Source organism: Salmo salar, chromosome 10, assembly GCF_965601325.2.
Source record: "Salmo salar chromosome 10, fSalSal1, whole genome shotgun sequence".
Taxonomy (NCBI): domain Eukaryota; kingdom Metazoa; phylum Chordata; class Actinopteri; order Salmoniformes; family Salmonidae; genus Salmo; species Salmo salar.
Genome location: NC_138300.1, coordinates 102,970,230 through 102,985,280, shown reverse-complemented (window position 1 = coordinate 102,985,280; position 15,051 = coordinate 102,970,230). Strand labels below are relative to the sequence as shown.

At 44.0% G+C, this 15,051-nt stretch overlaps 1 protein-coding gene across 5 annotated transcripts in view; it reads right to left on the bottom strand.

The window, feature by feature from the left end:
* Nucleotides 1-15,051, bottom strand: part of LOC106561274 (protein BANP) — a 91,236-nt gene that overhangs the window by 40,798 nt on the left and 35,387 nt on the right. For all 5 annotated transcript variants that reach the window (XM_014125045.3, XM_082957304.1, XM_014125046.2 and 2 more), the window contains 3 exons: nucleotides 12,445-12,557; nucleotides 10,277-10,348; nucleotides 9,109-9,153 (listed from right to left, as the gene is read on the bottom strand). In XM_014125045.3, the coding sequence (XP_013980520.1) occupies nucleotides 9,109-9,153; nucleotides 10,277-10,348; nucleotides 12,445-12,557 (230 nt within the window). The remainder of the gene's footprint in view (nucleotides 1-9,108; nucleotides 9,154-10,276; nucleotides 10,349-12,444; nucleotides 12,558-15,051) is intronic.

Here is a 15,051-nt window from a genome sequence, read left to right as displayed (position 1 = left end):
ACATAGTCCATCTGTAAATAGCCCACCCAATCTACCTACCTCATCCCCATATTGTTTTTATTTACTTTGCTGCTCTTTTGCACACCAGTATCACTACTTACACACCATCATCTGCTCATCTATCACTCCAGTGTTAATGTGCTAAATTGTAATTACTTTGCTACTATGGCCTATTTATTGCCATACCTCCTCATGCCATTTGCACACACTGTATATAGACTATTCTTTTTTTCTATTGTGTTATTGACTGGACGCTTGTTTATTCCATGTGTAACTCTGTTTTGTTGTTTCTGTCGCACTGCTTTGCTTTATCTTGGCCAGGTCGCAGTTGTAAATGAGAACTTGTTCTCAACTAGCTTACCTGGTTAAATAAAAGGTGAAATAAAATAAATACAAATAAATAAAATAAAATTGGCGACCAAGCTTTAACTTCCTTACTGATGTCTTGAGATGTTGCTTCAATATATCCAAATCAATTCCTGCCTCATGATGCCATTTATATTGTGAAGTGCACCAGTCCCTCCTGCAGCAAAACACCCCTACAACATGACGCTGCCACCCCCATGCTTCACGGTTGGGATGGTGTTCTTGGGCTTGCAAGCCTCCCCTTTTTCCTCCAAACATAACGATGGTCATTATGGCCAAACAGTTCTATTTTATTTTTTTTTTCAGACCAGAGGACATTCCTCCAAAAAGTACGATCTTTGATACCATGTGCAGTTGCAAACTGTAGTCTGGATTTTTTTTTATGGCGGCTTTGGAGTGGTGGCTTCTTCCTTGCTGAGGGGCATTTCAGGTTATGTCGATATTGGACTCTTTTTACTGTGGATATAGATACTTTTGTACCCGTTTCCTCCAGCATCTTCACCAAGGTCCTTTGCTGTTGTTCTGGGATTGATTTGCACTTTTCGCAACAAAGTACTTTCATCTCTAGGAGACAGAACGCGTCTCCTTCCTGAGCGGTATGACGGGTGCGTGGTCGCATAGTGTTTATACTTGTGTACTATTGTTTGTACAGATGAACGTGGTACCTTCAGGTGTTTGGAAATTTCTCCCCTGGATGAACCAGACTTGTGGAGGTCTACAATGTTTTTTCTGAGGTCTTGGCTGATTTCTTTTGATTTTCCCATGATGTCAAGCAAAGAGTCACTGAGTTTGAAGGTAGGCCTTGAAATACATCCACAGGTACAACTCCAATTGACTCAAATGATCAATTAGCCAAACAGAAGCTTCTAAAGCCATCACATCATTTTCTGGAATTTTCCAAGCTGGTTAAAGGCACAGTCAACATAGAAGTTTACATACACTGACACACTGGAATTGTGATACATTGAATTATAAATGAAATAATCTGTCTGTAAACAATTGTTGGAAAAATTACTTGTGTCATGCACAAAGTAGATGTCCTAACCGACTTGCCAAAACTATAGTTTGTTAACAAGAAATTTGTGGTTGAAAAACAAGTTTTCATGACTCCAACCTAAGTGTATGTAACCTTCCGACTTCAACTGTATGACCATAGAGCAGGTGCACTTACTGTCACTCCTTTTATGTGTGTGTGTGTAAGGAGTTCCACACAGGTATCGGGTATCGTGTGTTTGTGTCTAGCTCTGTGTGTGCGTGACAGAGTTCTGCCTGTCTCTCAATTTCCCAGTGTCGGCATGAACATCTTTTCAAGAATTTCTCTCCCTCTCCAATATGAGGGATTCACACACATACAAGTGCACAGACCAACACACACACAGTGAGTGATATACCGTGCCACTGTACCTTAGCAAGCAGTAAACGTCCAGAGACTTTGTACCGTCACAGAAGGGTAGAGGGCAAGGAGGGAGCAGACATGGGGGTCAGTCTGCATCCCACTCAGCTTTTTAAACTCTCTCTGTTTGGCTAAAAACTTCTTATCGCCGTCTTCTCCTCTCTCTGTTCCCCTTTAACCCCAGAGCCCTTCTTCCACCCTCACCCATCAACTAGCCTGCAGACCTCTAACAAGGAGTCACAACCCCAGTATGTAAACACACACAACTCTGCAATGACACAGGCCTATAATACAACTGCTCTGTCTGGACCAAGAATACACACCCCTTACACAAGCCACAATCTCCCAAGCGACCACAGTGGATCCCACTGCCACAGAAACACCAGTCCCCACATGAAACATAGCATCCCCGCCACCACACACATACGCACCCACCCTCCCACCACCAGACAGACCACCCTCACACACTCATCAACCACCCCGTCACTAGGGGGCAGCAGTCTGCAGCTGTGACGAGAGGGAGTGAGCGTTGCAGAAGGAAGCACCCTGCTGCCTGATAGACTGGCCCTATCTATAACCAAAAGGAGATTAAAAGAACGAGAGGGAAGAGGAGAGCCCCGGACGAGAGAGAGAGAGCATGGGGGGGGGGGGGGGGGGTCTTCCAGCAGTGTGATATAGGCTACACTAACATAGCCTGAGTGAGCAGTATCCCACTGCGCTGGAGCAACAATGACATCACACAGATATTAAGTGTAGCTGGAGCCTACGTACTCAGAAACAGGCCTTGTATATTGTAGTAGATTAATTTATTCGATTATTTATTTAGTTCACCTTTAACTAGGCAAGTCAGTTAAGAACAAATTCTTATTTACAATGACGGCCTACCCCGGCCAAAACTGGGCCAATTGTGCGCCGCCCTATGGGACTTCCAATCACAGCCGGTTGTGATATAGCCTGGAATCAAACCAGGGTCTGTAGTGATGCCTCGAGCACTGAGATGCAGTGCCTTGGTCTTTTGGCAATGTGTGCTGTGCTCTCACCATGTTAGAGTAATCATCACTACCGACGCACAATGAACAGAACACAATCCAGGATGTAATCAAATCGAGTTAATCTGACAAACCTGACTTCACTTATAAGTAAGTGACTCATAAGTCAGAAGTGAAACAACTTCACGCTCGGTTCCTCTGTGCCTTTCTCCGTGTGTGTGTGTGTGTGTATCCTTTAATCTGATCTGGGTTGCATCAACGTTCAAAGCAATCAGTCACACATAAAAACACACCAGGCTTGTATGAGAACAATACTGACAGAGTCAGCTAGTGCTATTCCTGTCTCACTCCCTGGGAAAACACACTAGCAAGGAGGGAAGATACACTTGAGTCACTGTGTGTGTGTCCATATCTGTGTGTGTCCATATCTGTGTGTGTGTGTGTGTGTGTGTGTGTGTGTGTGTGTGTGTGTGTGTGTGTGTGTGTGTGTGTGTGTGTGTGTGTGTGAGTGAAAAGCCAGACCTGGAACACAAGGTTAGAAGAAAAAGTCAGTGTGTGTTTGTTTTGGCGCTGGCCTCATATCATTTTACAGACACAATCAAAATAGGACCTATAAAGTTAAGTGGGAAAAGAAAAGAGTGGGTCTTTATTGGACAAGGGTCTCATGCTCTGCCAGGGGGATAGAGGTCCTGCCTCGTTACGTCCCTATGCACAGCTAGGGACTACCTTGAGCAGGGCCTACAGGGTTCTGGTCAAAAGTAGTACTCTATATAGTAGAGGATAGGGTGCCATTTGGGACACAGCCCTAGTCAGCGACACTCTGGCACTGGGAGGGACACTTAGATCTAACTAGGGTTGAACATTTTGGGGAATATTCAAAGGTGGAAACTTTCCATGGCAATTAACGGGAATATATGGGAATTAACGGGAATATGGGAAATAATTGAAATATATGCAAATTAATATTAATACCATTTAAAATGTCTATTTTTTTTTGCATTGGATATATTTACCATACCATATGGAGACAGAAATCAATCAATCAAATGTATTTATGAAGCCCTGCAAAGTGCTGTACAGAAACCCAGCCTAAAACACCAAACAGCGAGCAATGCAGGTGTAGAAGCATGGTGGCTAGGAAAAACTCCCTAGAAAGGCAGGAACCTAGGAAGAAACCTAGAGAGGAACCAGGCTATGAGGGGTGGCCAGTCCTCTTCTGGCTGTGCCGGATGGAGATTATAACAGAACATGGACAAGATGTTCAAATGTTCATAGATGACCAGCAGGGTCAAATAATAATAATCACAGTGGTTGTCGAGGGTGCAACAGGTCAGCACCTCAGGAGTAAATGTCAGTTGGCTTTTCATGGCCGATCATTCAGAGTATCTCTACCACTCCTGCTCTATCGCTCCACAAGAAATATAAACCTTTAACCTTATCATAAGTAGACATATTTGAAAATGATTAAATCCTTCCAATGGAGAAAAAAATAAAAAATGTAGTTATGAATTGAACTTCAATTAAATCAGTTGACTCTTCACATGGGATGATTTCACTAAACAACAAAAGAAAGGAAATATTGAATGATCCATCGCATCTCCCAAAAACGTTTTCAACATAAATGATAGTCTAGAAACTAAATATTTGGTTGTCCACGTCTTCTCCCTGGACCTCCTCAATGTTCACCTCTTGAACATCAGACTGAGGCCTCATCTTCACTGTAACTTTCCAACCTTGTTGAGGATGGCTCGTTGTCAGGCTCAAAAAGACTCAAATTTGCCCAGATGGCCCCCAATTTTTCAACCCTTGTATTGGTCAGCGTGTTGCGTGCCTTGGTGTGTGTGTTCCCAAACAAGGACCAGTTGCACTCTGAGGCGGCTGATGTTGGTGGGATTTGGAGGATGATGGAGGCAACAGGGGAAAGAGCCTCAGCTCCACAAAGTCCCTTTCACCAGGTGGCTGATGAGATATGTTGGCATGACTGCCATATTGCATCTCCATCCCAAAGCCCTTGCTTGGAAGTGTACTTCACCAGACTGCCAAGAACCTTGCCCTCATCCAGGCCAAGGTGGCGAGACACAGTAGTGATGACACCATAGGCCTTGTTGATCTCTGCACCAGACAGGATGCTCTTGCCAGCATATTTGGGGTCCAACATGTATGCTGCGGCGCGTATGGGCTTCAGGCAGAAGTCTTCACACTTTTTGATGCATTTCAGAACTGCAGTTTCCTCTGCTTGGAGGAACAGTGAAGTGGGCAGGGCAGTACGGATTTCTTCTCTTACATCTGCAAGCATAATCTGAACATCAGACAGAGTGGCATTGTCTCCCTCAATCCGTGCAATGGCTACTGCTATAGGTTTCAGGAGTTTCAGGCTGCTTACCACTCTCTCCCAAAATACATCATCCAGGAGGATCCTATTGATGGGGCTGTCCATATCAGCAGACTGTGATATGGCCATTTCTTGGAGCGACTCCTTCCCCCCCAGGAGACTGTCAAACATGATGACAACACCACTCCAACGGGTGTTGCTGGGCAGCTTCAATGTAGTGCTCTTATTCTTCTCACTTTATAGCAGCAATGTAGATTGCTGCTATAACTTGATGACCCTTCACTTACCTAACCATTTCCTTGGCTCTCTTGTAGAGTGTATCCATTTTTTTCAGTGCCATGATGTCCTTGAGGAGAAGATTCAATGCATGAGCAGCACAGCCAACGGGTGTGATGTGAGGGTAGGATTCATCATAAGACCAAGCAGCCTTCATGTTTCCAGCATTATCTGTCACCAGTGCAAATACCTTCTGTGGTCCAAGGTCATTGACTGCCTTCAGCTCATCTGCAATGTAGAGACCGGTGTGTCTGTTGTCCCTTGTGTCTGTGCTCTTGTAGAATACTGGTTGAGGGGTGGAGATGATGTAGTTAATTATTCCTTGCCCACGAATATTCGACCACCCATCAGAGATGATTGCAATTCAGTCTGCTTTCTCTATGATTTGCTTGACCTTCACTTGAATTCTGTTGAACTCTGCATCCAGCAAATGAGTAGATAAAGCATGTCTGGTTGGAGGGATGTATGCTGGGCGAAGAACATTCAGAAATCTCTTCCAATACACATTGCATGTGAGCATCAGAGGTGAACCAGTTGCATACACAGCTCGAGCAAGACATTCACACCATTTCTCTGACTACGTTCCGCAATTGAGTAAAAAAAACATCTGATTCCAGGAGGACCATGAGCTGTTGCTATCGATAAGGTGTGCGATTCATCATTTTCACCTCGAATATAAGTAGAAGGACTTCTGTCACAGGTTGCCTGTTGTGAACTTTGAGGGAACTTTATGCACTTGGCCAGATGATTCTGCATCTTTGTTGCATTCTTCACATATGATTTGGCACAGTATTTGCAAATGCACACAGCTTTTCCTTCTACATTAGCTGCAGTGAAATGTCTCCACACCTCAGATAGTGCCCGTGGCATTTTCCTACAAAGATTAGAAAAAAAAGTGTAAAAAACAAACAAATACAATTCCATGTACAGATAAATAGTTAAGCAGTTAGATTAAACAACTCCTTTGTAAGATAAATGTTTTAAAATGAAACATGTATGGAAACAGGTGAATTAACACTCCTCAGTTAGCAAGGCTCAAGCAAGCTAAAACCCACATGGTAGCAAAAACTAACTAGCAGAAATTGTTAACAAGTTAGAAATGATTTAAACACTCTGCTGTAGGCTACTATTTACTAGTTAACAAAAAATCATGTATATCATATAAAATATATTCACCCCACCCAGTGTTGTAATCGTTAACTTACCAGAAAGCATGTAGTCCTTGTCTCAGACAGTGTAGTAGTGTGGGCTCAATAGCAGCTCATTAGTGTGCAATAGCTTGAGAATCAGCTGTACATGTGATGGAAGAGTGCTCTGCACATGTGATGGAAGAATGCACTATGCATGTAGAGGGTTGCAATTCCATTGAATTGGGGAAGTTTAACCAAAATATGCCACAAGACCTAGAATTGCCTTATGTGTATCCTACAAAAAAAGGTTCACTGTTATAAGCTAACTTTTTTATGAATTTAAGCAACATTTCCAAAATTCCCGGGCTTAACTTCCCATGGAAAAATTCCAGAAAGTTTCAGACTCTTTGCAACCCAAGCTCTAACACACACTTTGCTCTTCAGAGGGACTTAGTCAAATGTTTGCACAGTATGGCAGGATCTAGTGTCAATGGCAGGAGTTGGTGTTTTACATCAGGCTTACAGAGGAGTGTGTGGGGGTGTGTGTTGCGGTGTGTGGGTGGGAAAGGGGGATATCTAGTCAACTGCACAACTGAATGCACTCAACCGAAATGTGCCTTCTGCATTAAACCCAACCCCTCTTAATCAGAGGTGTGGGGGGCTGCCTTAATCGACGTCCACATCATCAGCACCCAGGGAGCAGTTGTTGTTGGGGGTTAACTGCCTTGCTCAAGGGCAGAACGGCAGATTTTTCCACCTTGCCAGCACAGGGATTCGAACCAGCGACCTTTCGGTTACTGGCCCAACACTCTTAACCGCTAGGCTACATGCCGTGGTGGATGAGTGTGTGTGTGTGTGTGTGTGTGTGTGTGTGTGTGTGTGGTGTGTGTGTGTGTGTGTGTGTGTGTGTGTGTGATTTGATAGTCAACCCGGTGAGAAACTAGCCCTATCCTGACAAGTGAGATGTACTGGCAGAAAGCCTAAGAGTTAACAACAGGTTATTGCTGAATAACATCAGAAACAGGGTTGTAAAACTACTGTAGAACTTGGGTTAAGGAGACTTCAAAATCAGAACCAGAACAGAATTGTAACCGGAGCCAAGATACAAAAGATAAACAGTCCGGAATGCTGCTGTGCTGTCACGCCCACCGGACTCAACGACCGGTTCATCTGAGGATGTGTGAGTGTGTCTCTGTCTCAATGTGTATGTGTGTCTCCATCTCAGTGTGTGTGTGTGTGTGTGTGTGTGTGTGTGTGTGTGTGTGTGTGTGTGTGTGTGTGTGTGTTTCTGTAAAGGGGTAAGGGACAAATATCTCATCTGTGGAAATGGGAACACGTAAAAAACAATGCCGATCTAATACAAATCAAAACCATGCCACACACACACACAGGTGTCATTACAGAGACTCATACTGAGGCCCTGTCTAGAACAGACGAATGGATCCAATAACTCTGATCCAAGCTACCTGGTCCCAGATCTGTTAGTAGTTTTGCCTTCAAAGTCAACAACAAGGCTAGACTTCAACTTACACTCATTTGAGAATCACTGAGTTCAAGGAGTTATGGAGATACTGAGAACAGCTGGAGTTGAATGTCGCTTGATAACTGATAAACTACCATATTGTGGAAAGTACCATTGGCACCCCTAGGGCCATTAACTCTAGTCTAGAGTTTGGAGTTGGCAGGACTGTTGGAGTTCCTTAGCCAACTCTCACTCCTCTCCAAACACAGAGAGCACCTTGGAATTAGGGGTGAGCTAATTGGCTTAAAAATAGATTGGGTTTAATAAAAACAGTTCTCATAAGCTGAGAAAGACTTAACTTCACACAATCGGTCCTGTACACACACACACACACACACACACACACACACACACACACACCCCTATCCTCACAGAGAAAAACAGTCTAGGGAGCGAGAGAAAGAGAGTGAGACACTTCCTTTACGGCCAGGCTTCTAGACGATCGCAATGAGATCATGAATATGAAATAACGCCTGGTCTGCACAGCACCCATCTGTGATGTGTGATCTGTGATCATCACACAGCCCTGGTGCTTTGATCAGGAGTATCTCTTTGATCCCAGAGGAAAGAACAGAGAAACAGGAAGAACAGAAACAGGAAGAACAGGGCCCTCTGCACCAAACACACCATCCATTCCTCTACCCACAAAGAGAGAAGGGAGGGATGGATGGACAGAGGGGAAAGACTGACAGAAAGTTGAGAAAGCATGTGAGACAGACGGCGAGAGAGGCTGGGTAAGTGAGAGAGAGAGAGAGGGAAGGAGAGAAAATCATGAGAGAGAGAAAGACATTCGAGAGAGAGAGAGACAGATCAGACAGGGAAATGCTGTAGCTCCTCTGTGTGTTTGAAGGATCCACAGGAAAGAGGAGGACCAGCACATGGAGGTAACCCAGAAGTAATGTGGGATCTAAACTAAACCTCCATGGGTCGTTTTGTTCTGTTAGGCACCAAACAGAACAAAACGGCCTGAAACAGGGATGGGCAACATGGACTCGTCCAATAACAACCGCTAGTTTGTGTTTCATTGCAAATATTTTCCGTGAAGAAGTTTGGGGGTAAAACCCGAGGGGAGAGTTACTGTAGGGAGTGAAGGGCCTTACCTGTCCATCCTGCCCAACATGTACCTGGTGGATCTGAAGGTTCCCCTGAGAGTGAGAGAGAGAGAGAGAGAGAGAGAGGGAGAGAGTGAGAGAGTGAGAGAGATCAATCAAACAGCATCACAGTCACATGACATTAGCAACACCACATTAAAAACAAGCCCAAATAAGCCCCATGCATTCCCTATGCGCTATTTTTGTTTCTAATTGTATTTCATACATATCCAATGCCGTCTGAGCTGCCTTATGGACAGGCAGCATGCTAATCTCTCCCAAATAGCCTAATTTCCTTCTCCAGCATGTTGAAACCAATGGCTTTGATGAGGAGTGCCCTGTTCCTCTCACTGTGAGTGGCAATTGGCAGAAGTGGGATTTTGTTGCTAAGCTATGAACTCCCAAAACAAACAAGATCATTGAGTGGGAAGGAGAGACAACAACAAAAACATTTCTGTCATCCAATCACAAAGAGCAAAAAGGCTTTTGGAGCTTTTCTTCCTCCGTCTCTCTCCTTCTCGCTACCCCTTGCTTGTACAGGTTAAGAACCTCTGTAGAATACCTGGTCAGTGTGTCGGCCCTCTTTGCATGAGTGCCGGTGTTTATTTGTTTGTTTGTTTGAGTGAGTTTAGGTATGCTTTTGTGCATGAGTGAGTATTCAAGTGTGTGTGTGTGTGTGTGTGTGTGTGTGTGTATATTCAAGTTTGTGTGTATATATGAGCATATGTATATGTGTCTACTCAAGAGAGTGTGTGTGTGTGAGTGCGTGCGCGCGCGCAGTGGCGCCTTGAAATAAATATCTCTCCCCCCACATCTTATTAAACAAAATGTTTAACTATGATGCCGAGGCAGAGAATTCTTTCTCAGACACTTGGTGTGGTTTTGGGTCAGATTCTCATAGAGTCAAGCCATTGTGTGCATGCAAGGCTGTCTGGTGATAGACACAGGCCATCTGGGTATTATGTGGAAACAAATAGTATAATGACCCATGCATAAGCAGGCAGTAGATATAAACAAGCACTCTTAACATTTAACATCTGCTTGCGGTGAACTCCTGCCTAATGACTTTAATACTTGCTACCATTACTAACTATTACCGTGCACTTCCGATTTACTGACTGGGATACCTGGATAGACAGACAGAAAAACAGACAGAGGGACAAACAGAAACACTTACCTCACTGTCCTGTGTGATCTGCACCTCTTCCCCCTGTGGCACCTGGGCAATGTGGAGATGTCCCTGAGGGATCTGATAATGGAGAGAGAACAAGATGAAAGACAGACACAGACAGACCAGACAGAGCTCACAATATGAGGTGTGTATGTATGTACTATAATGTGCACTACTCTTCTGGCACCGTTAACCCATTCAGTTAGTGAGTCCACTTTCCCCCCTCCACTAGTCTGAACCTTGCTGCTGTCACTGCCTGCCAGATCATATGCTTTATATTTCCTCAACTGCATTAGCAGCACTCGTACATTTTAAGCTCGGCTGCACCAACTAATAGTCTAGAACAGTACCTCCAACAGCACACATTTTTGTTGTAGCCCTTTACAACACACCAGATTCAACTTGTCAACTAATCATCAAGCCCTTGATGAGTTGAATCAGGCAACAACAGAAATGTGTGCTATTGAGGGTACTCGAGGACTGGAGTCCAATACTACTTTAAATCTTTCAAAATGTACTTTGAACGTTTGCTCTAGAGTGCCTGGAGTGTCAGATAGGTGGAGTTTGCAGTTTTAGGACTATTACATTTGTCCATTAAGCCAGACAAGCTCAATTGAAAACAGATTGAGTATTTACATTAGTTCAAATAGTATTTGAACCCAGGTCTACTCCCTGATACCACTTCCTCTCATCCCTCTTCCTCTTTAATAACATGAGGGACTGATCATCTTTGAATAAAAGCAGAGTAGGAGTTCACCAGGAAGATCAATCGAAAAGTCTGAAAATTGTGTAATGTTGCATTTTCATTGGATTTTGACTCAAAAACTAAACTGGACTTTATTTTAAACACAAATAATGATTGATAACTTTTTTATTTTGTTGTCCACAAGGGTGGAATTCCAGCCTTAGCCTGTCTTTTTATGCATTACTACACTCGCCATTTTTGAGAAACCGGTTCCAGACTTTTGAGAAAGCGTTTTAGTATATACGGGTCACGGACCTGATAGAGATTATAATATTAACAGCACTGTCCGCAACGCTCTCTGCCTCTATTCCACGTATAAACATTTACGACAGCGTCAACCTGCTATCCTGGTTTCAGATCTGTTTGTGCTCTTGCCAACTATTTTGCTGTCATTGTCAAGCCAAACAGTCTGACTGGCCTCACAGCAATCTTCAAATAGCTTATAAACATAATTCTTGCATGAGTTGGCATGATAGCACAAACAGACCGGCATTCAGGCTATCAAGCTGCTGCTTCCCTCAGTAACACAGTCCAGCCCGGTGGAAGAGGTGAGATCTCGGAGTAATACAGTATTTGCTCCTTAGTTGGGCTTCAACACATTTGAATGGCATACATAAGATTTACTTGTTGGTCCTTTCCCTCATTAACAATGAAAAGGTCAAAGCACATTTCTTGATTCTAAGTAATAGTGTGGACATTGGAATAGAGCCACAGTGTGACTCAATGAAGGTGCACAGGGAACAGAAAGTGATCAGACACAGGTTACTTCCTGTTGGCCCACCCACCCATAGTGATGTGGTGGGCCTGAGTGTGACCTCTGACCCCTACAGCTGTATAAGGTTGTTCAATCGAATCCCTGAGCATGATGGAACTCTGCTTCATTGACACACTGTCTTCCTGTGGAGCGGTGGACAGTCTCAGTGTAGTAGGGTGAGGTGATCTACCCACACAACACAGATAAGAGACTCACTCTGGGACTCTCAGATGACTAAGGAACTGGAGGAGGGTTGTGTGTGTGTGTGTGTGTGTGTGTGTGTGTGTGTGTGTGTGTGTGTGTGTGTGTGTGTGTGTGTGTGTGTGTGTGTGTGTGTGTGTGTGTGTGTGTAGAGGAGAGCGAGAGCGAGAGCGAGAGTGATAGAACGAGAACAAGACAGAGAGAATCGGAGACAGAAGGCAGAGAGATAGGAAGTGCAAAAGAGGAGAGGGAAAAAAGAGAATAAGAGAAAGGAGTGACAGATAGAAATGAAAGAGGGATCACGAGAGGAGAAAGAGAGAAAAAGACCAGAGAGAGAAATAGGTCTGGTTAGAGACTGAGAGGAAAGTGAAAGAGGATGAGAGAGATTAACAGAGAAAATCGGGCAGTAGGGCAGGAATGAGAGATGGAAGGAGAGAGGAGACGCAAACAGAGGGTGGAGACAGTGACACTCACCACTTGCACCTGTCCGTCCTCTCCTATGCGGTGGATCTGGACCTGCTGGACAGCCTGGTTGGCCAGGGTGTAGTGTAGAGTCTGCTGGGCTGCCTCCACCACAGCGCCACCCTCTGAGGAGGAGGGGCATGAGCACAGGGCAGATGAGTTAACAACAGTAAGGTGTGGTAGAAGTTGCCCAGCTTAGTCACAGATCTAGGATCAGAAAATTGATAGACTCCCCCAGATCCATTAGTTGTAGGGAGGAGGGGGGTTTGCACACGCCTGGAGGCTGAAAGAAGAGCCCTGTTCACCTCTGAAGGAACACTTGGCAACGGCCCATGGCCTGGTTTCCCAATAGCGAAGGAAGTTAGGATAACGAGTGTTTTAACAATGTATCTTTCCTGCAATGGCCAAAGATGTAATGTGTTTTTCAAAACACCACGCAGATAGAAAGTGTGCTAAGTGCCTTGTTGAGGCATGTGTCGATGATGATAGGTTCGAAAGAAAGGCAGCGCTGCTCTCCGATCAGTGCATTACAATTATTCCACAATACTGATGACGGATCAGCTCCTAGAGAGATATTATCACTTATGGCAGCAAATATTGAGGCAGCTTATTCTAATGCTTACCCAATAATATTGCACTATATCAAGATTTGGCACACCTGTTAGCTACACGTCATCAAATATATTGAGGCAACAAAATACAGACAGTAGCCAAATAAAACTAAATTGAATGGACATGAAATTGATATCAATATCATTGAAATATATAGGCTCATGTAGCCTATACTTTTGGTAGGCTATTTATCTTTGAATGCAGTATACTTGGTTTTCATTTCTAGCATCTTTTTATCCTTCACTTGTTTGTACCAACTGCAAAGACATTGTTAACTTCGTATTTGTAGTCAACTTCGTTTTGAAGTTATCGCCAGTCAGAGAGACAGATAAACATCTTGACTCTATGTTTAGTAGAGATCTGGGGGAAATGCATCTAAACATGCACTTAACTGCTCTACGAGTGGTCTAAGGCAGTCGATGATTAACAGGCGTTCAAGTGCAACTTTAGTGACAATGGTTTTGGGAAACGATGCACCTACGAAGGTTCTGACAATGAACTTAGCATTAAGAGGCTTTTGGAAAACTGAGCCCAGGCCATCTGCTGGATGATGCAGTGTGTTTACACTGTACCAAACATGTCTAAATAACACAAGGACTCTCAAGCTAGCAATCCAACACACACACACACACACACACACACACACACACACACACACACACACACACACACACACACACACACACACACACACACACACACACACACACACACACACACACACACACACACACACACACACACACACACACACACACACACACACACACGAGCCGTCAAACATAAACCCCCTGCCTCAGTCTAAACACCCACAACTATGACACGCCATAACGTCCCCCATCAGCCCACCACAGCTTCATCTATTATCTCACTGTGTGTGTGTGTGTGTGTGTGTGTGTGTGTGTGTGTGTGTGTGTGTGTGTGTGTGTGTGTGTGTGTTTACACTGGTGCATGCGTGTGTGTCTGCTCGCTATGAGAAAAAGTTTTTTGTTTGTTGCTAGATTGATGTAGGCCTACATTGAGGAAATCACACCACACTGACAAGTGACAAAGTAGGCCTAAAGAATTCACTCAAAATAATCATATCATGGTAGACAAAACATATGTAGCACAGATATCTGCTTGGTGCAGCTCCTATCATAGACATGTATTGTGTTTACTGACAGGGAGAGGTCTTTCTCCCATCCTACATCATAAACATGTCCCAAATGGCACCCTTTACCTTATATATAGGTAACTGCCAAAATAATGGACACGCATGCGTAAATGAGAGATACAAAGTATATTGAAAGCAGGTGCTTCCACACAGATCTGGTTCCTGAGTTAATTAAGCAATTAATATCTCATCATGCTTAGGGTCATATATAAAAATGCTGGGCAGGTCATTATTTGTGGCCATTATTTGGCTACGATGACTTTGCCCCCATAGAATGACAATGCCCCCATCCACAGGGCATGACTGGTCACTGAATTGCTTGATAAGCATGAAAACGATATGCCATGGTCGTCTCAGTCACCACATCTCAACCCAATTGAACACTTATGGTAGATTCTGGAGCGGCGCCTGAGACAGCGTTTTCCACCACCATCAACACAACACCAAATAATGGATTTTCTTGTGGAACAATGGTGTCGCATCCCTCCAATAGAGTTCCAGACACTTGTAGAATCTATGCCAAGGTGCATTGAAGCTGTTCTGGATCGTGGCGGCCCAACGCACTACTGAGACACTTTATGTTGGAGTTTCCTTTATTATGTCAGTTACCTATAGTGCACTACATTTGACCAGAGAGAGCCCCATGGGCCCAGGTCAAAAGTAGTGCACCATATAGGGAATAGGTTGCCATTTGGGACACAGTCCAAGTATTGAAGTACACTGCTCAAAAAAATAAAGGGAACACTTAAACAACACAATGTAACTCCAAGTTAATCACACTTCTGTGAAATCAAACTGTCCACTTAGGAAGCAACACTGATTGACAATAAATTTCACATGCTGTTGTGCAA